The 24,723-nt window shown below is 42.9% G+C and overlaps 1 protein-coding gene and 1 non-coding gene across 2 annotated transcripts in view; both read right to left on the reverse strand.

Annotated features, from left to right (window-relative positions):
• The window catches only part of LOC132568897 (maestro heat-like repeat-containing protein family member 6), a 36,949-nt gene extending 17,198 nt beyond the window's left edge, over nucleotides 1-19,751 (reverse strand). Inside the window, exons 1-7 of the mRNA XM_060235080.1 lie at nucleotides 19,390-19,751; nucleotides 17,541-17,693; nucleotides 14,659-14,813; nucleotides 7,246-7,405; nucleotides 5,111-5,280; nucleotides 2,146-2,280; nucleotides 1,942-2,056 (exon numbers count right to left, since the gene is read on the reverse strand). Coding sequence (XP_060091063.1) covers nucleotides 1,942-2,056; nucleotides 2,146-2,280; nucleotides 5,111-5,280; nucleotides 7,246-7,405; nucleotides 14,659-14,813; nucleotides 17,541-17,693; nucleotides 19,390-19,719 — 1,218 coding nt within the window. The 5' untranslated portion in view covers nucleotides 19,720-19,751. The remainder of the gene's footprint in view (nucleotides 1-1,941; nucleotides 2,057-2,145; nucleotides 2,281-5,110; nucleotides 5,281-7,245; nucleotides 7,406-14,658; nucleotides 14,814-17,540; nucleotides 17,694-19,389) is intronic.
• Nucleotides 19,752-20,539: 788 nt separating this feature from the next.
• LOC132569193 (U4 spliceosomal RNA) lies at nucleotides 20,540-20,678 on the reverse strand. Its single transcript, XR_009555241.1, has one exon. It is a non-coding gene; the product is annotated as a U4 spliceosomal RNA (small nuclear RNA).
• Nucleotides 20,679-24,723: the final 4,045 nt, after the last annotated feature.

Genomic DNA, 24,723 nt, shown 5'->3' on the forward strand with positions numbered 1-24,723 from the left:
ACCCGTAAGTGATGGTGTTAGTTCTAGGAATTGCAGTAAACTCTATGGTAAATCTAAACTGTTTGTACTGAGTCTTAGAGCTACTACTAGGTTGCCAGGACCACTCACCCACTTGGTGGAGGGATTTTGGGGGTGTTTCAAGTGACCAGCTGGCTGCTGGGTGGTTGCTGCGTTATGTTCCCAATGTGATAACATCATGCATCAGAGACATTGCATAGGGACGCTCTGGTATTTGTGCTAAACTCTATGGGATTTTTTGCTCCCAAAACCATAGAGTTTGTCCAAATGCCAGAATGTCCCCAACATGTGACATCACACAGCAATCTTCCTGTTTAGAGGAGGGGTTCCCTACCAGCCAGCTGCTCCATGGCTGCGAGGAGCCCCCAAAACAAGAGGATCTCCTACAGGGGGCTGGCAACCCTAGCTACCACCATCATTTTCTGAATTTTCCCAGGAAGTGACATCATCATGCTTGCTATACCAGTAGTAGTGGGTAATAGGAGCTAGGGTCAGGCACCCCTAGCCTCTGATTATGAGACGCCATGGGCTTTTTTTTTAGCAGGAACACACAGGAATGCAGTTCCGGCTGGCTTGGCATCAGGGGTGGGGCCTAATATGCAAATCAGTTCCTGCTGGGCTTTTCCACAACAAAGTACTGTGTGAAACAATGGTGACACCAGGGGTTGTGGCCTGATATGCAAATGAGTTCCTGATGGCTTTTTCTACAAAAACCCCCTGGAGACGCCTACAAATACAATCAATTACTTTACTTATAAGTTTTACATTTTATTTTGATAATGCTATGAGTCTTCTGTGCTGACGTGGATTGCCCAGGCTAGCTTGATCCATCAGATCTCTGAAGCTAAGCAGGGTCCATGGAGGATGGCCAGGGTTGCTACACAGTGGTGGCCAGTAGCAAACCCACCTCCAAATGCCTCTTGCCTTGAAAATTTGATTGGGTTGCCATAAGCCAGCTGTGACTTTCCACCACTTTGGGTTCTCTGAAACTTGACATAGATTAAGTCTGACAGCTGCCACTGTATAGAGAAACTAGGGATGGAGGGAATTCTGTCTTTGTTGAAGGATGCCACTTGAGCATGCTAGACTAGACTAACTACCACTGGATCCACAGTAAGTCCTGTGCAATACTATGCAGCTCCAGCTTGGCCCCTTCCTACACTGCCAGCCAGTCAACAAAGCAAAACCCTCCACTACATGCAAAATTCCTTGGTTGCTAAGCAGCAATGGTGGCAAGGTAAGGAAACATCCAGGAAACAGAATGCTGAGAGAAAAGGAACAGAAGTGGGGTCCAGAAAGTAAGGGAGGACATGGAAAGGGGAAATGTAAATAAGACAACTGGAAAGAGTTTGAAAGAAGCATACAAATTTGGACTGAAGAAATGATTCTGTAGAAAGCAGACTGTAATCATATAGGGAAAATGTTACCACTTTCATTCTTTAAGCTGCAGAGTCTCCTTGATCTGCAGTTTTTGGTACCCCAAAATGACTGCTATAACCTGGCCATTAAAGTAACACAGCTATTGATTGTTCAGTCTAGGGATGAAATTAAAAAATGGGGGTTTGTTGTTAGACATTAAAATTCTAGAGAAATAAGCTCTTGGAGGATTGGCTACATCAGGGGTGTGTGGCCTAATACGCAAAGAAGCTCCTGCTAGAATTTCACCCCTGGTTGTTAGACATCAAAATTCCGGAGCAATAGCTTTAGAACTGGGTACGCATGAACAGATTTCTCTCTTTTAACTACCGCATGCAGGATTGGCATTGGAAGGCAAGGACTGAGCATGTATATAAGTGATATATCAGCGGGGTAGAGGCACATGTTCAGTCTTGTGTGTCATTTCCCATCATGCACTGCTACAATGGCACTGTTCCTCAAAAAAGCTAACAATACATATGCCTGGAATGTTACTCAAAGACCTACTGCAGTGAAAAAGGCCATTGCTGTGAGCTTCTGTTTGTCATCCCCGTGATGGAGAAGTGGTATCACCTTGGTAAATACAGCGTAATCCAGCCCTCGATAATGTTTGACAATAGCTCTGGAAGGAAATAAGTATGGTGGGTTTTTTTCCATGTAGATAGCATGCTGAACAATACTAGCTGCAAACTTAGATTTCCAACTGTTTACCTGGCCAGCAGAAGAACTCCATCGAGGTAATTCTCTGGAGAAGACAAGAGGTCCCAGCCTCCTGCTAAACTCATGAAACACATCCAAGAATTCTTCTCCCTTTTAATTACAGCTTTTAAGGCTTCCACAGTACAGCTGAATGCAGGACAAGAAAAGCATTTGATTGGCAGTGTTAACATTCCTTTTGGAGCCTATGGCATTGACGGTTTTAATGCATGTGCTTTGTTAGGTAACAGCATTAAATCTACTATATATATATATATATATATATATATATATATATATATATATATATATATATATATATATATAGTAGATTTAATGCTGTTACCTAACAAAGCACATGCATATATATATATATACCCCTACAAGAGCATGCTATATATTTGACCAATCATATTCTTTGAAAAGTCATGAAAACATAGTTTTAGAGCAATTAAATTGTCACCTGCTTTACAGGGCTGTGGTGCTGATAAAATGGAGGTGGGAAGAACTCTGCTCTGAGCCCTATAGAAGAAGGGCAGAATTAAAAAGGAAATAAAGCTGATTTTGTTGTGTGGCCTTAGGGGCACCTTGATGGCCACAGAGGATTTGCAAAATTCTAAAATAGAGGACTCCCCCCACCCCACTAAAAATTTCCATTTCCTGAAGTATATGTCACTTTACTGATGAAAATCACACATCAAACATGACTAAGTGAAGCCACTGCCAAAATTTTGAATTCCCCTGGCAGGCTAATTAGGAAGCCCAGGTAGAAATATGTTCCACATTATAGTCACAGCCCTAATTAAAGTTGAGACCCTAGTTTTAATTAGCATTGAGGTTGGCAGGGGGCGGGGGGGTTGCAAAAATTTTAGGCAGTGTCAGTTAGTGACTCCTCAATTTTTCTGGCAATGCCTGCAAAAAGGTTCTCTTACTTATTTGCATTGCTCTCTTTCTCAGTCAGCTTCCTTTGCTCTAGTGATGTCATGTAGCTTAATCTAATTGGCACACAATACAGTGGTGCTATCCTGCATACTGCATGACTGGTTTGGATTGCCTGTAGGAACCAAGAAGCATGGCCATCATTCACCACTGGCTTTATTTGCTTTCCAGGATGTGATCTCATAATCAAATCTTATTCATTATGAGGCATTTTGAAGCCATCCTGTTCACTACAGAATTCATAATTGGCTAGCATCTCCAGTGTGCTTAATACAGGAATTTTTAAAAAACTTGTAAGAACAAATGGTGTCTAAACAGCAGCAGGAGCAAAATTATGCCACCAAACAAGTTAAAGAAAATATGGATAGTGCTGATTAGAGGTTGGGAACTTTGCTTAGAACCAGGGCTTTTTTTTGTAGCTGGAACTCCTTTGCATATTAGGCCACACACCCCTGACGTAGCCAATTTTTCAAGAGCTTACAGGGCTCTTAGTACGGGCCTACTGTACGCTCCAGGACGATTGGCTACATCAGGGGTGTGTGGCCCAGGGCTTTTTTTGAGCAGGGACGCACAAGAATGCAGTTCCAGCTGGCTTGGTGTCAGGGGTGTGTAGCCTAATATGCAAATGAATTCCTGCTTGGATTTTTCTAAAAAAAAAAAGCCCTGGTGTGGCCTAATATGCAAAGGAATTCCTGTTACAAAATAAGCCCTGCTTAGAACAGCCCAGATTGCACACACAAAGACATTAAGCAAGAACCTGACTATTTCAGGGGTCCTCAGACTTTTTGACCCCGTGGACATATTTGGAATTCTGACACATCATAATAGGAACAATCACAAAATGGCTGCTGAAGGATGGGGAGCTAGCCACAAAATGACTGTTATGTAGGGTTGCCAAGTCCAATTCCAGAAATATCTGGGGACTTTGGGGGTGGAGCCAGGAGACTTTGGGGGTGGAGCCAGGAGACACTGGGGTGGAGCTAGGAGCAAGGATGTGACAAGCACAATTGAACTCCAAAGGGAGTTCTGTCCATCACAATTAAAGGGACCTCACAACTTTTTAAATGCCTTCCTTCCCTCCACCCTCCCCTTCTCTGATTTCACCTCAGAGGCGGAGCGGGCGACGCCGCTGTGCTGCTGCCGCCTCTTCTCCACTTCACTGTAGCTGCTCCTCCGAGATGGGCTCAGCCTGAGCCCATCTCGGAGGAGCAGCTACGGTGAAGCGGAGAAAAGGCGGCAGCGCAGCGGCGTCGCCAATATTCAGTCCCAATATTGTGTCAATGGGCACCATGGTGCCTCTTACACCTTTTCTGGTGTTTCCTGGTGGTACATTCAGGATGAGATTGAGAACATGTATTTTGGCAGCATACTAGTGGGATGGATAATCTTTAAAAATTAGTGAGTGTTTTGTACATTTTAATCCTGTATCCTATCATTCCATTATGACTTTCTCTAATTTAAGTAACTCTTCCATTGGAGGAAGAGGCATTTATGAAGCAGAGTTGCCTTTATACTCTACCCTTCACTACCCAAAGGAGTCTTGGAATAGCTTACAATAATCTTTTCTTCCTCTCCCCACAACAGGCACCTTCCTTGTGTGGTAGATGGGGTTGAGAGCTCTGAGAGAACTGTGACTGACCCAAGGACACCCAGCTGGCTTTTTGTGGAGGAGTGGGGAATCAAACCCAGATCTCCAGATTACAGTCTGATGCTTTTACTCACCAGGGCTTTTTTTTTTTTAGCAGAAACACACAGGAATGCAGTTCCAGCTGGCTTAGTGTCAGGGGTGTGTGGCCTAATATGCATATGAGTTGCTGCTGGGCTTTTTCTACCAAAAAAGCCCTGTTAACCATTATGCCACACTGGCTCTCAAATCCAGATTTAATTGCAGGAAGGCTCCTCAGGTGGGAGAATAGGACACTGTCCAATGAGTCTCATGGGATAGTGGGTCAGGGATACCACCCCTGGAATCTTTGCTGAAGAGGTAATGGCGTATTATTATACCTGATATTTACCTTTTTAGTATCCCATTAGCTGTTACCTTATATAGCTTGATGTTTTGAGGCTCTCCTCTATTCCATATTCAGCGTCTGGAAAGTTCACCAAATAGTGCAGCTGAATAACCAGGAAGATAATCACAGACACATAAAAGCTGTTCATAGGCACTTTGGAATTCTTGTTCTTAAAGATTATGCCCAGGGCCTTTGTTGCCTGAAACAGATTTTTTTTTTTTTTTTTAAAAATTAAAACATAGGGTTATCAGGGAAATATGCTTCTTGGGCAGCTTCCAAATAAAATAATGATGAATAATCAGTAAATGCAACAAAAGTATCAGCAAAACCTAGCAGCTACTAAACTATTAACAAATAGCATAAAAAAGCAAAACCAACACTAATCTTTCAAATACCCACAGCATAAAAATAATAAAAACACAATCAGAGCCTGATATATGCCAATTTTACCTCAGTATTTTCAACCCTGATCTCACCTTTTCCATCAATATTAAATAAAGCCTTTTGTTATGTCAAAATTTTGAAAGCATCTCAAGTGTCATTTTCAAGGGTTTAAGTTAAGAAGGCCATTCTATCCCTAATCCAACATGATCAACAAAAAGCTTGGAGGAATAAAACATATTTTCACCTAAGTTTAACAAGCTTGGTTCCAGGCATAATCAAGGCTTCATGAGAGATTTTAGCCATCTGGATGCCCTTCCATAATCATGTATCAACCATTGTTTTGTTTTTGTTAACTCAGTTGTTAAATATGCTAGAGGTATTGTTTTGCTGTCAATTCTTCCCAAAGCAGCAGGACATTCTAATCTGGGAGCAGATTCACAAAGTAATTTTCCTCAGGAACAGATTGCTGCAGTGTATGATCAGGAGATATGTGTATCCTAGAAATAGGTCCACATGATATATCCTACAGTTGTAGGATAACTTTCACATCCCCCCCCATATAGCCTCCCCCCAATATACCCTTTTTACTCCATCTTAAAGTTCTGTTTGCTCCTGACCTCTATGTGCCTGGGAGGATAGCCAAGAGGTCATTCCCCAGAGACTGTTTTTATTCACACTCTTCTGAGTTCTTATCTAGAAAGCTGATTTGTTTCCCTCTGCCACTGAGTACTAGGTGCAAGGTTTCTCAGTGTCTAGAACAGGGGTGGCCAAACCTGCTTAATGTAAGAGCCACATGGAATAAACATTGGATGTTTGAGAGACACAAGGCATGGACATCAGATGTTTCAGAGACACAAGAAGGAAGGAAGGCAGGAAGATGGGGAAGAGAGAGGTAGAAAGAAAGCTGTAACTTTAAATGCATTCTCCAAGATGCCAGCTGGCTTGGCTTGGAGAAGTGATTTAAAGAGAGAAATGCCTTCTCTAAGCCAGCCCACAGGGCAGTGGGGCTTCAAGAGGCACACAATATGTGTGAAAGAGCCATATGTTGCTCCTGAGCTACAGTTTGGCCACCCCTGGTCTATAATGTAGCTTTGATGATCCTTTTTTTTACTTACAGCCAGCAATTAGAGTATAAGATGTTTAGTTTTAACTATGTATTTCATAAGATCTGGCTAAGTTTAACTGTGGCTGTGATTACATACACTAAATAATGTACTTTCAATCCACTTTTCAACTGGATTTTACTGTGTGAACAGGCAAAATCCAGTTGGAAACTGCATTAAAAGTGGATTGAGAGTGCGTTATTTAGTGTATGTGATTGCAGCCACAGTCTCAGTGTCTACAATGTAGCTTTGATTATTCTGTTATTGACTTATAGCAGCAATTAGAATATAAGATGTTTAGTTTTAGCTATGTATCTCATCTCAAAGTCTGGCTAAGTTTCACTGTGCGTGTGTGCATTTGAGACCCAGTGGATGGGAGTTTAGCCTGCTGTTTTCTAAGCTTGATCATTGCTTATTAAAATCTCCTTGTAAGCAAACCTGGATCTTGCATGTCATTTTCTTGGGATATCAGCAAACCTGGACCTCCTACCTGGAGCCCCGAACAACCCCAACTTAGTTTAGGATGGCACTATAAATCTGTTAATTTCAATTAAGGACACAACTCTTTATTCGGATGGTGGCCTCCAATCACAACCAAACTTAGTTCTGGTTCTCTGTTAATGATCTACAGCAGCACAGTTTAGAGTTATGGAATGAAAACATTGTGTTTAGCTCACAGCTAGAGGCATAAGGGACCAATTATCCTTCATATTCGAACCAGGGGATTCACTCTGGAGGTAAGGTTTTCTTTTCAGCATTTCCAGAAGCTTTGCCAGAATTTGGAGTCTGACTGGTTGTTTAGCTTGAGCCAGAGCTTCCCAAATTTCAGTGACATGCCTGAAATAAATAAATACACAAGAATATAGCTGCTAACATTGTTGGTCTATTTCCTTTGTAACTCTAGTATAAATGCTTGAAGTGCATAAATCTGTTTACATATAAGATCAACAAAGGAATCAATAGTGCAGTCCTAAGTGAAGTTATACTAGGGTTGCCAAGTCCGATTCAAGAAATATCTGGGGACTTTGGGGGTGGAGCCAGGAGACATCGGGGCGGAGCCAGGAACAAGGGTGTGACAAGCATAATTGAACTCCAAGGGAGTTCTGGCCATCACATTTAAAGGGACTGCACACCTTTTTAAATGTCTTCCTTCCATAGGAAATAATGAAGGATAGGGGCACCTTCTTTTGGGGCTCAGAGAATTGGACCCCATGGTCCAATCATTTTGAAACTTGGCGGATACTTTGGAGAGAGTCACTAGATACTATACTGAAAATTTGGTGCCTCTACCTCAAAAAACAGCGCCCCCAGAGCCCTCAAAACCTCCAGCTCAATTTCCTATTATACCCTATGAGAATCGATCTCCACATAGAGAATAATGAAGTACTCAGCAGACTCCCCCCCCCCCATTTCTGGCAACACTGAAGGTGGATCGGCCTCTCTACTCACGAGCTGCTGCCAACTTTTTCAAAGTAACACAGACACCCCATCCCAAGAGGAAGCCTTTCAATCAGCGACTGAAGCCTCCGGAGGTACATATGAACATATGAAGCTGCCTTATACTGAATCAGACCCTTGGTCCATCTAAGTCAGGAGGTCTTCTCAGACTGACAGCGGCTCTCCAGTGCTTCCCTTCCCCCACGCCCTCAGAGGATGCCGGGGAAGGGAAACGCTGCTCTTTCGACTCTGAGGGATCAGTAAGAAACGCACATGGTCCTCTGGGGGCGGAGCTCCCCCCCTCCGCTGGCCAGACTCCCCGAGGAGACGCCTGTAGCAGCCGGAGAGGATGCAAGGACTACGAGTCCCAGCATACACCTCGCGCCGTTTCCCCCCCACTCCTCCCGCTTCCACGTTCTTGGAGATCGGGGGGAAAGGCTCCTAATCCAGGGGTCCCCTGGCAGGGCGGGTGGGTTGGGAACCCTAAGTTATACCCATCTTCTAAGCCTATTGACTTCAACATACCTAGAAGGGTATAACTCTGCTTAGGACCACACTGCAAAGGTTGTGTCTTATAAGGGCTTTTTTTGAGCAAGAACACACTGGAATGTAGTTCCGGCTAGCTTGCCATCAGGGGTGTGTGGCCTAATACGCAAATGAGTTTCTGAAGAAGAAGAAGATTTTGGATTTATATCCTGCCCTATACTCTAAATTTATTATTATTATTATTATTATTATTATTATTATTATTATTATTATTATTATTATTATTATTATTATTATTATTATTATTAAATCTCAGAGTCTCAGAGCGGTCACAATCTCCTCTACCTCCCCCCCCCACAGCAAACACCCTGTGAAGTAGGTGGGGCTGAGAGTGCTTTTACAGCAGCTACCCTTTCAAGGACAGCTTCTACGAAAGCTATGGCTGACCCAAGGCCATCTCAGCAGGTGCAAGTGGAGGAGTGGGGAATCAAACCCAGTTCTCCCAGATAAGAGTCCACACATTTAACCACTACACCAAACTGGCTCTCAAACCGCTGGGCTTTTTCTACCAAAAAAGCCCTGTGTCTAATAGACCTGTAAGCTAGTTTACCATCAGAGTTTCAAACTTACTTTTTCAATCATGAGGACTAGAAACCTAAGCAGTGTGGTGTTGTAGTTAGACTGTCTAACCAGCATCTGGGAAACTCAGATTCAAATCCCTGCTCTGCAATGGTAGTTTGCTGGGAGACTTTGTGCAGGTCACATATTCTTAGCCTAACCTACTTCACATGGTTGTGAGGAAAAAAGGGAAAAGTGGACAACACTGTAAACCACTTTAGGTTCCTGTTGTGGAGTAAAAATCATGGAGTAAAAATGAATAAATACATTTTAAAATCTGGGATCCTTGTACTCTAACAGCCCTTCAGAACTTACACCTAAAACAGCTGAGAAATTACTTTTAATCAGTCCTGGGTTTCTCTTGCACAGTATTCATCATCATGACTCTCTTTTCCCAATTCTTCTCCAACATCCCCATTCTCTATTTGAGTAGCATTTGTGGCCTTGCTGTTTTAGCATTTTCTGGGCAAGAGGACAAGCCATTTGGCACATTGCAGCAGTATAAATCGCCACCCGGAGGGCTCAATTGAGTCATGTGGCAGGACACAAATGTAATAAATAAATAATCATATGAATAACTCCCTGTAGTCTGGTTGATGAATAGCCTGTCTCTAGCAGGCAAACTCATAATGCAGTCCTTGCAAAACAGCAGAGTTTTCTTTTGAGAGCCACAGCAATCCCAGGTGGCCTGCATAGAACTCAGCTTCTTGAGCAAGTTTCTGTTTGGAAAATAGCATTTTTGTTGCTTGTGCAGACATGCATAGGGAACATCCTAATGGCTCTAAGTTACGGCTCTGAATATGGTACTTTAACACCTACAGTCTAAAGCTGCAAACCTCTGTACTCCTACCTGGCCATTAAACAAAATGGAACTCACTTCTGAGTAAACTAGGCTTGACAATCCCCAGGTCCCAGCGGGGGTTCTTCCACTTTCCTAGGCTCCTTTCTGCCCCAGTCAGCTTGCCAGTGGGGGGAAGCCCCGCCCTCAGAGGACCATGTGCCTTTCCACCTCCAGAGACGTCAGTCTCGGATCGAAAGGCTTCCTCTTGGGATGGTGTATCTGTGTTACTTTGAAGAAGTTGGCAGCAACTTGTGAGTAGAGAGGCCAATCCCTCGCTTCAGAGTCGCCAGAAACGGGGTGTGGGGGGGAAACGTCTGCTGAGCACTTCATTATTCCCTATGTGGAGATTGATTCTCATAGGGTATAATGGGGAATTGATCAGGAGGTTTCGGGGGCTCTGGGAGAACTGTTTTGTTGTGGTAGAGGCACCAAATTTCCAGTATAGTATCTAGTGCCTCTCCCCAAAGTACCCCCCCAAGTTTCAAAACGATGGGACCAGGGGGTCCAATTCTATAAGCCCCCAAAGAAGGTGCCCCTATCCTTTATTATTTCCTATGGAAGGAAGACATTTAAAAAGGTGTGCTGTCCCTTTAAATGTGATGACCAGAACTCCCTTGGAGTTCAATTATGCTTGTCACACCCTGGTTCCTGGCTCCGCCCCCAATGTCTCCTGGCTCCACCCCCAAAGTCCCCAGATATTTCTTGAATTGGACTTGGCAACCCGAGTAAACATTCATATGATTACATTAAATGTTCATAGAGGTAAAGGTAGTTCCCTGTGCAACCACCAGTCGTTTATGACTCTGGGTTGACGTCGCATCACCCAGTCATCTACACTTTACCCCCAGCATGCTGGGTACTCATTTTACCAACCTCGGAAGAATGGAAGGCTGAGTCAACCTTGAGCCAGCTACCTGAACACAGCTTCTGCTAAGATTGAACTCAGGTCGTGAGCAGAGAACTTGGACTGCAGTATTGCAGCTTACCACTCTGTGCCACAGGGCTATTTAAATGTTTATAGGCAGGGCTTTTTTTGAACAGGAATGCAGTTTCATCTGGCTTGGCATCGGGGTGTGGCCTAATATGCAAATGAGTACTTGCTGGGCTTTTTCTACAAAAAAGCCCTGTGTGAAACAATGGTGATGTCAGGAGGTGTGGCCTAATATCCAAATGAGTTCCTGTTGTGCTTTTTCTACCAAAAAAGCCCTGTTTATAGGGTTGCTATGGCAGGAGATATCCTGCTGACAACTGTCATTGCTCATGCTGTTCCAAGCAAATGGCGGATGTCTGTGGTGGACACTTTATGGTCTGGTGGTTCTTAGAGTGATGTAATGTCACTTCCAGCTTTCCACCCATAAGTCATGTCATTTTAATTTTTTTTTTTAAAAATTAAACCTTTAAAAAATTTTAATTAAAAAAAATTAAACCTTTTTTATGCCCCCTTTCCACCTGATCAGCCTCCGCAGGGCAGTGAACATAAAAATTAAAAACATTTAAGGAATTAAAATATGGTCAAAATTATAAAATAATTCAATTAAGAGCATATAAATAACACTTGAAGGAGGGCCAGTAATGGTTATTGGGTGCATGCCAGAGGAAACAAAAAGGTCTTCACCTGGTACGTGTCATGCTGGCACCCCAAATTCAACACTAATTGTGCAAGATACCAATGTGTTGCATAACATATTGTGGCCACTGAACGCTCTTGCAACCTAAATGGCTAGTCTCCATGGAGGGATGAAAGCAAGCTAGTATGGGGCAGTATGGAGTACTGGTAAGAAAGAGACTGAATGTGTAGCCCATTTGCTTTCAGGCCCCTGACAGAGACAGTGCTAGGAGGACATTTTAAGTTACTTTCACTCCTGTTCCCATGGTATTATTTCCATTTTCCTGTCAGGAGAGAGAGCAATCCCCTACCCTTGATAATTTGAGGAACAGTAGAAAAAATGAGGGGTGGGTGGGATGATGTCTTTATTACAGAGATTAGGGAAAATTCCTGTCTTCCTTGGTTTGGAAACTCAATGTATAGCAATAGATGCTTATTCCAGACCACAGCCAAAAGCTAAAATTAACTCACTTGGAAGAGATGTCACATCCTTCTGAAACTCCACCCTCCCTGGGCCCACCAAATACCTGAACATTTGCTGGCCCTGGGCTGGGAACCCACATTAAGTGAAGGATATACCAAGGCGGAAGCTAGTGCAGGAATTTTCTATTCTGTCTATTGATTTTGAAAAGAACATAACCACACATCAAAACAAGCAAGAACAGCATCTCTTCTCAGAGTATTACAAAACCCTTTGCTCCCTTTCTAAATTACATTTAGTTTGCTGAGAATAGGCATTTGGCCTTGAGAGAGCTGTTAATGAACACGGCTGTGGCGTGTGCTTTCAAAGCTGTTTAAGAAGAAGAGTTGGTTTTATACCCTGTCCTTCACTACCTGAAGGAGTCTTGGAGTGGCTTATAATCACCTTCCCTTCCTCTCCCCATGACAGACACCCTGTGAAGTAAGGTACTCTGAGAGAGCTGTGACTGACCCAAGCTGGCTTTATGTGGGGAATCAATTCCAGTTCTCCAGATTAGAGGCTGTCACTCTTAACCACTACACCAAACTGGCAGGGATGTCATAACCAGTTTGGTGTAGGACATCAGAAGGTTTATGGGACCTAGGGCAGATATGATGTCGGGGACCCTGCCACCTCCCCCTACAGGACTTGTTCATGCATGTAATGGAGGAGCTGTGACTCAGTGGTAGAGCATCTGTTTGGCATGCAGAAGGTCCCAGATTCAATCCCTGGCGTCTCCAGTCAAAAGATCTGGCAGCAGGTGATGTGAGCAACCTCTGCCTGAGACCTTAGAGAGCTGCTGCCAGTCTGAGTAGACAATACTGACTTTGATGGACCAAGAGTCTGATTCAGTATAGGGCAGCTTCACGTGTTCATGTGTATAAAGCTGCGGCCTACATGTGAGAACCAAAATAGTAAAAATGTTGGTGAGCAATGTGGCAGCCTAGGGAGGGGGTGAACAATATGCACATGAATTGAGGCAGGGGCTTGACAGGGGCAAATTTCCACACTCAACCCACTGTAGTGTGGAGAGATTGGAGAGTTTAATGAATGATACAATTTTTATCATACCCAGATTTCCCATAGACGGTTTTCTGCTTCACCCATTTCAAATTGGGGTTAAGCCAAAAAGGTGACATCTGGTACATAGAAGGATCAAACATAAATTTGTTGGCTCACTTCTTTAATTAATTCTCTCACAGAACTAATGATAAATTAGTTCCCCTGTACATAGCTACTGCTCCCAGTGTCGCAAGGCCATGTAACGGCCTGCAGCTATTTCCAAGGTAAGTCTTCTTGCTTGCATAAAAGATGCACGGGGGTGCCAAACATAGAAGGAAAAAGTCTGCGTGGTTAGGAAGGTGGATATCTCCCTGCCCTGCTGCAGTTTCAGATACGCAGTAATACACAGTCATTTATCAACCCAGTAAAAATGGCAGAGGATAGACTTTATTTGATGGAAACAGGTAATTTGGATAGTTACATGCAAGCCCCTAATTAAATGAACCAAATCAGATAAAAGATTCATTTTTAATTGTGCTAAATTTACCCCAAAGTGAAGAATTGAATGCTTGCTCAGTATTTCAGATCTGGCTTAGCCTCTCCATATTAGCCTGTGCAGTTTTCTTAATTTGCCTTGGGATCTCAGTTCCTAAATACTTAATTTTAGCTCTTGGCTGTGGTTTGGAATAAGCAATACTTGCTTTATATGTTGAGTTTCCAAACCAAGGAACTCTGACTTAGCCCAGTTGCCCAAGCAGCCAGAGACAGATCCAAACAGTCTGATGGTGCTAGGAGTACAGGAATCTAGGCCATAAAGCATGCTGCACATGCCTAAGAAGAAGAAAACTGCAGATTTATACCCCACCCTTCTCTTTGAATCAGAGACTCAGAGTGGCTTACTTTGGTCTCATCTCCATTATATCCTCACAACAACCCTGTGAGGTAGGCTAGGCTGGAAGTGTGTGATCAGAGCAGCTTACAATCTCCTATATCTTCTCACCCCACAACAGATACCCTGTGAGGTGGGTGGGGCTGAGAGGGCTCTCACAGCAGCTGCCTTTTCAAGGACAACTCCTGTGATAGCTATGGCTAACCCAAGACCATTCCAGCAGCTGCAAGTGGAGGAGTGGGGAATCAAACCCAGTTCTCCCAGATGAGTCCACTACACCAAACTGTAGTAAAAATATGGACAATACTGTTAGCAATATTTTGTTTGGAAAATCAATTTCTATCCCAAACAGTTCAATGGATCACTGGATCTAAATGAGATTGAGAGCTCTTTAGTATAAAAACAAAACATAAGTTTATTTCTACAGGGAACTGGGAAGAAAATAAGAAACACTATCAGCTACATCTTACCACAAAGATCGTCACAATGCTAATGGAGATTCTTCTCCTTCTCCTTGACCTCTCTCTACCTAGACAAAGGAAGTCACCTGACTAACTGACCAATAGTGTATGCAAACAAACAGTCCTTTCAGGGCTTTTTCTTCATTGGCAGATAGCCAAGTTCCTCTTCCTAGGTCAGGCAAACAATAGAGAATAGGTAAACTTTTAACCTTACACTGACTGGAACTTAGATAATTGCAAAGACATGCAGGACAGGTACAGAATTCCAACAAATACTTCTGTTTCCTTACTTGTCGCAGGGCAGCGAGAGACTCAGAAGACTCAAGATCACTTCCTCTGGGTAAGTTTCAGCCAACAGACAAATGGCCCCAATGGCTGCTTTTCTAGATATGGGGTCCTCAATAGCTTGCAAATGGAAGTAAATAATATCTATGATTTCTGGAACCTAAAAGAACATAGCACAAATTAGAGATTGCCATGTATGAATCTTCCATACTTTTAAATTGTTCCCTTTCATAATTTTGGTCCTGTAGGGTTGCCATCCTCCAGGTGGGACCTGGAGATCTCCTGAAATTACATCCAGACTACAGAGATCAGTTCACTTAAAGAAAATGGCTACTCTGGAGGGGGGGTTGACTGCATTATAGATCCTGCTGATGTCCCTCCCTTTTCTCCCCAGGCTCTGGCACCAGATCTCCAGGAATTCCTCAACCTGGAATTTCTCAACCTGGAGTTGGCAACCCTACTCTTCAATGATGAATGTAGCACCATTTAATGTTTGGGTAAGATTTGGAAGTGGAACAAAAAAGAACAGGAAACATTGGAGATCCTTTAGCTCTTTTCAGACATTATAATTTAGCACTCAAACTGCACATAAAGGGACACCACATTACCTATAATCTGTCAATATGCATGGTTGCCATTTGGTATGAACAGGACAATGCATGTATTTTCCAGCTTTGAATACCCTTAGTTTTTGAGGGTATGCATTTGTGTGTATCAAAGCTAGAAAAATACATGCGTTTCCCTAGTCACACAAAATGGTGACTCTGTATCAAACGGATTACAGGTCACATGATTTCCCCTTATGCACAATTTAAGCATCAAAACTGTAATGACTGAAAAGGCGCTCTAGTTATTAAAAAAACTGAGTATCAAAAGGTAATGAGTGCATCCTGTTCTTTTCTGCTTGGTTACACTTCTCTGTGTTGTGATGTATAAGAAGAATCACAAAATTCAGACATGGCTGCTGTTAGGATGACTTGCAGCAACCTAATCAAGCTTCATCTTTCATATCTGTTATGTACTGGTCTCTGTGTTTGGTGGGTTGCTTTCACGCGCCCAGATGCAGTGAGACTTTTTGCTACACCTTTGAGACTTGGACTCTAAATGAGAACCAATTAGCAGTTTTGGCACGAAGCTTGACTGCCGTGATTTGGTATGGGGATCTGGGGGGTGATTCTTTTGCATGCATATAAGTGGGGTTGCAGCCTCACCATTTTGTCTTGTTCTAGAATTATCAATAAAACATGTTCCTGTTTTGAATATCTATGCATCGAATCCAATATTTAACAATATCTCAGACAAAATTGGCAAAATTCAATGGGGCACTCTACCACTGACTGAACCTGGTTTGAAATGGGTCAGAATTTGGCAGAACTGTGCATGGAATCTTGACAGGATAGTGGAGAGTCTTTGTGAGAGTTCTAGACCCTTCAAGAACTGTACTTTGAGTTCCTTGGCTGGGAGCCAATAGGCATTCCTGCATTTTCATTTTCCTCACTTGTAACTTCCTGTTTCTTCAGGGAGGGGGGTGTCTGTTCCACACAGTGTTTTTGTAGCAGGAACTCCTTTGCATATTAGGCTATACCCCCCTGATGTAGCCATTCCTCCAAGAGCTTACAGTAGGCCCTGATAACTCTTGGAGGATTGGCTACATGATGATGATATTGGATTTATATCCCACCCTATACTCAGAGTCTCAGAGTGGACACAATCTCCTTTACCACCCCACCCCCCACAACAGACATCCTGTGAGGTAGGTAGGGCCGAGAGAGCTCTTGCAGCAGCTGCCTTTCAAAGACAACTCCACGAGAGCTATGGCAGATTCAAGGCCATTCCAGCAGCTGCAAGTGGAGGAGTGTGGAACCAAACTCAATTCTCCCAGATAAGAGTCTGCACACTTAACCACTACACCAAACTGGCTCTCAGGGAGGTGTAGCCTAATATGCAAAAGAGTTCCTGCTACAAAAAAAGCCCTGGTTCCGCATATGATTTGCTCCCTCTAGCGATCCACAGGGAGATATGCTGGGCATAAACCAGTGTAATATTAACCACTAGGGGGAGCAAAACACATGGAGAACAGACTTTCTCCCACCCTCTCCCTCTCGGCTTGGCTTCGCGAACGAAGATTTAAGAAGGGTGCAATAGTCCACGTCTGCTGCAGGCTCGCTGGTGGCTGACAAGACCAATGCGGGACAGGCAGGTCCGGCCACAGTGGCTGCAGGGAAAAGTCTGATTTAGGGTTGGTGCTGTAGCAGTGCGATTCTTCCTCAATCTCCTTTTGTCCTCAAGACCAGCTATGCGTGCGTTCTCAAAAGAAGAGACAGCCTGGTGGATGGTGTGCCTCCATGCTTTGCGATCTGAGGCTAGGTCAGACCACTGGTGATGGAATATTAACCACTAGGGGGAGCAAAACACATGGAGAACAGACTTTCTCCCACCCTCTCCCAAAGCAACAGGAACTCACACAAGGAAAATTAGAATGTGGAAAAGCCCCAACGCTCTTTGAACTGGCTTGAACTACTTTAAATATGTACTATGGAATGGCCTCATTAGCGGATGTACATATTGTTCATTCATCCTTCTGCTTACGGCGCCAGATGGTTCCTTACTTTTAATTCTGGCAGACCATAGTTTTCCTTAAATGGGATCCATTTTATATATGGCAATGGAAAGAAAATAATTTCACATTTTTAGACTGCTTATTAGCCTTAAGAGGCTAATAAGCTAACAGACTAGACCAGAATAAAAACAGTTGTTATAACCTTCAGAAAATCCACTAACTTTCCCAAAAAATATCACAGATGTCCACAGAGCTTCTACGGGCATACAGACTCAATTTCTGAGATCCATAGGAACAAAACCTTATATAGCCCCTGTCTATTGGCACCTTGGTCCTCAGTTTATTCCTTTGTTTCTTCAAGACTGAAGTCAGCATTGCTGCCGCAGCTTCAATATTGGTTCTGTCTGTATCCCTCAGACCAGCCACAGCCATAAGTATCTGACCTGTAACAGTTGTCACTTTATCAGCCTTGTCAGATATCTGAAATGAACAGTGAAGAGGAAGTTGTGATTTAGACTTCTACGTGTTCAGTACATTTTTATTCTACCCATACATGGCTCTCCCTCCCTGTTTTATCTTACAACACTGCCTGGTCCTCTTGACCAAAGGCAGGGCTTTTTTTGGTGGAAAAAGCCCAGCAGGAACTCATTTGCATATTAGGCCACACTCCTGACATCACCATTGTGTTCATAGAAACAGAAACTAATTTGCATATTAAGCCACACCCCCTGATGCCAACCCAGCTGGAATACCATTCCTGAGTGTTCCTGCTAAAAAAAAGAGAAGCCTGCATAGCAGTGAATCTTACATATAATCTTCATTACACTAGGCAAAGCATTACTAGACTGGAGAAAATATTTTCTTGATTGAAGCTGGACTGGGAGCTTTTTAAGACAGAGGAAACCTTCACTTCACTGAATAAAAGTAATCCCATATAATTATTTCTAACACAGGTGATGGGCATTGAGACATTATATTGATTCTAAAGTAGAGGCAAAACATTCTGTTTCCCTTAATTGTCTGAAAAGTATGCGGAAGGTGGAAAGTGTGTGGAAAGATGATGGTATTCAAAGGGTAATTATCAGGGCTTTTTTTGTAGCAGGAACTCCTTTGCATATTAGGCCACACACACCTGATGTAGCCAATCCTCCTAGATCTTACAGTGGGCCCTGTACAAAGAGCCCTGTAAGCTCTTGGAGGATTGCCTACACCAGGGGTGTGGCCTAATATGCAAAGGAGTTCCTGCTACAAAAAAAGCCCTGGGAAGTATAAGGAGTTTAAAGAGGTTCTGGTTACCATTGGCTTGCAAAACACACAGTGGCAAAAATGCTTGTTCCTCTTTCTTCCTCTTTCTCTTCCACATTGGCAACAATCAGACATTTGCAAATACTGTTTGAGAGTAGCACAGAGACAATTTAAGCTTTGTGGAGGAGAAGAATGCAAGGGTGTCCTCAGTACAGACAAAAAAAAGTGGTGACAAAAAATAGACTTTTAGGCATTGGCCCTCCTCCAACACAGAATTACTTGCAATTATGGTAAAGCTGCAGTACTGCAGTCCAAGCTCTCTGCTCACGACCTGAGTTCGATCCCAGTGGAAGCTGGGTTCAGGTAGCTGGCTCAAGATTCACTCAGCCTTCCATCCTTCTGAGGTTGGTAAAATGAGTACCCAGCTTGCTGGGGGGAAAGCGTAGATGACTGGGGAAAGCAATGGCAACCCCCCCCCCCCCTGTAAAAAAGTCTGCCATGAAAACATCGTGATGCGATGTCACCCCAGAGTTGGAAACGACTGGTGCTTGCACAGAGGATTACCTTTACCTTTTTTTTAAATGCTCACTGCAACCTATTAAATTACAACTCACTCCATGTTGCACTTTATCTATGATGCAGAATGGATGAAAGCATGAAATGTGCCATAAAAATAAATCTGTATTAAATAAAGGGAATCAGAACATTGGCCCATCTACTTGACAGCAGCCCTCAAGGGTCTTATCTTGGGTCTTTCTCAGCAGCTGCTATCTGTAAGCCTTTCAGGGATGATCAGGAATCAGGTCTGTGACCTTTGACTTGCAGACCATGTGCTGTATCACTGAACTACTGTTCTTCCACAATTTAGAGAGTTGGAGCATAATGAGGGAGGAGCATGGGGGGGATGGGAATTAATGCAGAGTGTTTGTACCTCATTAAATTCATCCTCATCTGGAGCTGAAAAGATGTCTTGATGATCCCCCAAATACTTGTTTGAACCCTCTTTTTCCTGATTCGCCTTCAGGAAGAAATCCTCAAATTCTGATCTTGGATTGACAGTGTAGACTGTATCTTGCGCCAATCTGACTTCCTTTTGCAGCATAGAATATTTTTCTTCGCCAGAAACAAACCTGAGAGCTGCATATGCATTTTTGTTCATCTCTTGGATTGGGTCTTCATTGTCATCCTCAAAGTAAGTCTGTGTAAACTTATCTGAAGTAATATTCTCTGGTTCTTCAGCAGATGCCACATCTAGCCCCATGTACAGATTACAGATTTCTTCTAACTTTTCTTTTACAGCCATAGTTGTTCTGGGGGTAAGGACAAAAACCAGATTTATTTATTTTTATTGTTGGAAGCTCACGAGTGGAATGCAGCATAATAGAAAATGTGAAGGTTATTTCTGAAAATGACAAGGCAAATCTCATCTCTGTTGCTAGTAATTAATGGGTAGAAGCATATGATGTATCTCATGGTTCATTGCCCTGGACAGTTCATTACCCACCTGATGACAGCCAATAATATGGGGTTAACATGGAGAGCTGCTCAGTGTAATGATGTCAGATGTCATTCCTAGCTGCCGTTATTTTTTACATCAGGGCCTGTTCACCATCATCACTAGGAGTTATAATTTAATTGTCTGAAGTAACCCGGATATTGCTTCTTTTCAGTAATTTTTTTTAAATTGTAGCAGTAAATAAAATATAATTTATAAGTTACATAAGCAGACGAGTCAAAGTTCACTCAAAAGCCCACACAGCTGGTATTTTAAAGAATCAGTTTCCAACACAATGCGAAAAAAGGGGCCAAATGCGCTGGATTTTCAACCAGAAGATCAGCTATAACAGACTGCCTGCTTTTATACGAACCTGTGTGTTCTGCAAGATTGTTGTCAGATACCTTTCTCCAGATTCTTCCACCTTTAGCAATTTGTAGGGTGACGATCAGAGGGTGGAGACTTTTCTGCGATGATGCATCATTTTTGGAAAGGCCTCTGCAGATCTGTTCAGCTAGTACAGACTCTGTTGAGTTTAAAGCTTGATGTTAAAACCATTGGGTTAGATTCTCTCCCCCACCTCCAGTCTCCATAGAAACTGTCAAAAATTGCCAATGTAGACTATATTTCAAGTCATCATGGCAGGGTATTGGGAAAAGTTTTCAATTAGTAATAATCATGCCTCGGATTAACCTCATTGGCAACTACTGCCAGTGTGCAAAGCTTGGACAGTGGATAAGCTTGACTAATAATGGCGGTTTCCTCTGGCACAAGCAACATTACTGATGCAAGAGCAGGAAACTTTTCTGCATCAGGGGAAGGCTTCTTGGGGTGGAGGAAGGTGCACTGCTAGCAGAATGAATCCAAGGGATCAAATTTATTGTTTTCAACCATGGTGTTAATGAATGTTAAATCTTTGGATGAATAAATACATAGCACAAATCTCTTAAGCACAGATGAAAATACTTATTGCAGTAGAACAACAACCCCCCTCACAGATTATACAAGTGCTATAATTATTTGGCCATCACCCCTTTCCAATGAAAAATAAAATAAAAATGCACATTAAGAATGGCAAAAGCCAACACTTCACAACTGTTCTGTCAGCCAAGGTCTTTGTAAGGACCAAATGAATGCTGATTATGGAAGAGACCATCTGATATGTCTCGCATCATGGTGTCTCGCATTCCTGATGGTCTAATGGGAGGCATATAGAAACAATTAACTTCACGGGTCTGTCTACTTACAAGTCTGCATGCCTGTGTGATACTGGTTGTCTTCAGATCTGGTGCTTCATTGGAATCTGGTAATGAAGATGTCACTGATGATCTGAGAGCAGGTCACAGTGGATTTCATTGTGTCACAGATCTTAGGGCTACTATAGTAACAATAGTACCCAGGACAGGCAATGTTCCAATGTATGCCACAGGTTTAGTTGGGGTTATCAACTCAGGTAGATGTCTTCAGTGACATGAGCTCAGAGTTGAAGTAAGGTCAAAGAAGTCTTATTCCTTTGTAGTGCAACGAACAACTAGGGAGGCTTGAACACTCGGCAGTTTGTCTCATGTTCTGTTCACCAGATACAAGCAAGGAGCTGGTTTTTCCCCATGACTGGTTCGACTGTTCATCAAACCATTCATGGCTGATTGGCATGTTGCTTCACTGTGTTCATTTGAAACCATGCAAATACAGTGCAGCAGGTCTCTTGCGCATGAGTGTTCTTACATAGACTTGTTGCAGCACTGCTTTGCTCAACAGACAACTGTTTAAGCAGACAAATAAATCAGTCACAAATCATATAAATGGTCATAAAACGGAGGAGAAAAGAATGATGTACACCCAAGGCTTGAATTCAGCAGGAGCTCGCAAGAGCGCAGCTTCTGAATCTCCAGCCAGGCTCTGCATGCAGTGGGGCGTTCTCTCCCCACTGCACACAGATCCTGGGGCATATGGAAATGAGATATACTACTGAGCTCCTGCACCTTTTTTTCCCTACAAAACAACCCCTGTGTACGCCTCTTTGGGTCTCCACTGGGAAGAAAGGTGGCGTATAAATGAAGTAAATAAGTAAATAATCATACATAAATACTTTTAAAAAGAAAATCCTACTAACTGGTGTTTGTCAAAGTAATCCCTGATGATGCTAATGGTTATCAACTAGTTCAATCCGCAGTGTTTTTGTATATGTGCACTTTTGCAAGAGCCCCATACAAAACTGTTTGGAGGGCAACTGTACTTGTTCAGAATGATCATGTCATTTCTGACACCTTCAAACATGTTCAACTGTCCAACAAATTTGTGTTGAAATGCACAGGTTCCATTGGAATAACTAAACAACTTCAGAAATGTAGAATCTCTCTCTTCAGCATACATTAAATGTTCTTGGCCTGTAAACTACTGGAGAGAGATAGAATATGATTGCATTCTCTCCTCCCCAAAACCCCCATCAGCATGCAATGATTATACATGAAAGTGAATTAATTTAAGTTAAATATGTCTAGGGTTTGGATCAAGACCTCTGAGCCAACCTCCACTTCCAGATCACGACTTCCCTGCAAGTAATCTTTTTGATCCTCAAATGCAACAAATAAGCCATCTCCGGATGGTACAATTGCATAAGCCAGAAGCCTACCAACCATAGGTTTGTGGAGAGTGCATTACACCTAGTTCTCTTGATATGTGTGGCTGCTGTGCTGTTGGAAAGGGACAAAACATGGATGTTGCATGCATGTACTGCTTCTATAAGCGCTACACCAAAGCCTAGTTTTTCATGGGTCTGTTTTGTGTGCACTGAAGCTGAAAATGAGCACACTGACCCTTTCAGACAACATGGCAACTATATGTGTATTGTAAAGCTCTCCATGCTGTTGCTGGCTTTTGGATATGGATAGGTTGTGACATCTGAAGAGCCCTCTAGTGGTAACATATCCAACAATACTTTCAGACTGGTGATGAGAAAGTTTCATGTTAGAGGTATACAATTTTAGAATGGACTCTTAAGAATTGCTATGGCAAAAAAAGCAACAATAGTTTTAGTTAAAAGACACTGTGGGGCATGTGAAGGAGCATCCTGGGGTGGGACACTGTGAAGTGGATGCCTCTAGCTCACCAAGGGTCTGTTCTAGGATGACCGGCAAGATGGCGCTGTGAAGCAGGGTCTGTTCACGGAGCTCCGATGAACACTCTGTTTTGGCAGGCTTCCTGGGGGATACCTCGCTGTATACCCCCTAATAGAAGCGTCTGGGGACGCTTCTCAGTCTGAGGAGCGGGCAGAGAATCTGGGGGGGAGCGGAGGCTTCCCCCGAGAGCTCAGCCTTTCCGCTGACAGGAGCCTTCCAACGCTGGTGCGTCAAACTGGGCCGCCGGGAAGGAGCAGACAGGGCTTTGAATTCCAACTTTTCTTCTTGCCCAATTGGATAACGAAAACAGATATTGAAGAAGTAAGAACTTAAGCCTCCTTTCGTTGAACTGGATTCTAAAAATTCAAGTGCAGCAGTGAGTCCGAACGGAAAGCGAAAAGCCGAGACGTGGCTTCCTAAGCGCGAGAGAGCCGGGTGTCACTGGCGGACGGCAGCCGAGGCTGAGACAACGAGGTCTGGTACGTTTGACACAGAAGGGGAAGACCTGGCGACTCTCTTATTTGTTCTATATTTGTTCTATATTTTCTAATAACTTTGGCAGAGAAGCTTGAACAGATAAGAGGGGGGTTGGAAACGAAGGTGGTCTCTGGGACTGTGAGGACGTTTGAGAAGTGAAACAGAAAGCTCCGGAGAAAACTCCTTGATTCGCCATGTCTTGGGAAGCCGCGGGGGCTTGGTAGAGACTTTAAGAAAAGAAGGGGGGGACTAATAAATGAAGCCAAGGGTAGGACCTCGCTTATAATATTTCAAGCTTGTCAGAAACTTTAAAACAAAAGAATAGGAGACTGTAAGCTGACAATTGGGCTGACAACTGGGCTTCTGGTGTGACAAACTGGAATGGTAGAGAAACCCCCCCCTGGCATCTTCTTAGAGTTAAGATGGCGACGGACGGCAGAGAGAGAACTGTGTAAGAAGGAATTTGGCAGGGCACAGCAGACAGCGGAATACGAAAAACTGGATTAAGGTCTATGAAAGTAAGAGAAGCGGCTAGAACCTGTGGAAAAGGTCTGTTGGAGAATTTAGAAGGTGTAAAGGGGGAAGAGACAGTTCTTAGCTGTATTTAGCGGCTGTATCTTCCCTGAAGAGTGGTTAAAGACAACTCATACAAAAGAAAGAAAGATTTAAGAAGATTAGAAGAAAGGAAGATTTGTAAAAAGAAGAAAGAAAGATAGGGGAGAAAGAAGAAAGAAGAAAGAAGAAAAGGGACTGTAAAATTAGACTATTGGTGATTATTGGCTACTGGTTATTATATTAAGATATACATTGTAGAATATATAACTTGTTTTCTTTAAGGAAATTAAGAATACAAGCAAGAGGGGGAATCTCCATTCTGTACGGAGCATATATGGAGTAATAAGGCTGTGGGAATTGATGGGCTGAATGATTAGGGGTTTGCAGTTGATTAATTGGACTAAATGAGACTAAATTAATTTATTGACTTATTAACAACCTGATTAGTTGACTGATTAATTAATTAATTGATTCATTGATTTATTGATCTTTGTTCTGATTGATTTTTACTGATTATTGATTATTGATCATTGTTGCTGAGATTGATATTACTGATATTAATTTGTCTTGTCTGAGTTGCTTGAAATTGAAGTTTGAGGAGTGATTACTGGTGCCAGGG

This window comes from Heteronotia binoei, chromosome 3, assembly GCF_032191835.1.
Source record: "Heteronotia binoei isolate CCM8104 ecotype False Entrance Well chromosome 3, APGP_CSIRO_Hbin_v1, whole genome shotgun sequence".
Lineage (NCBI taxonomy): Eukaryota > Metazoa > Chordata > Lepidosauria > Squamata > Gekkonidae > Heteronotia > Heteronotia binoei.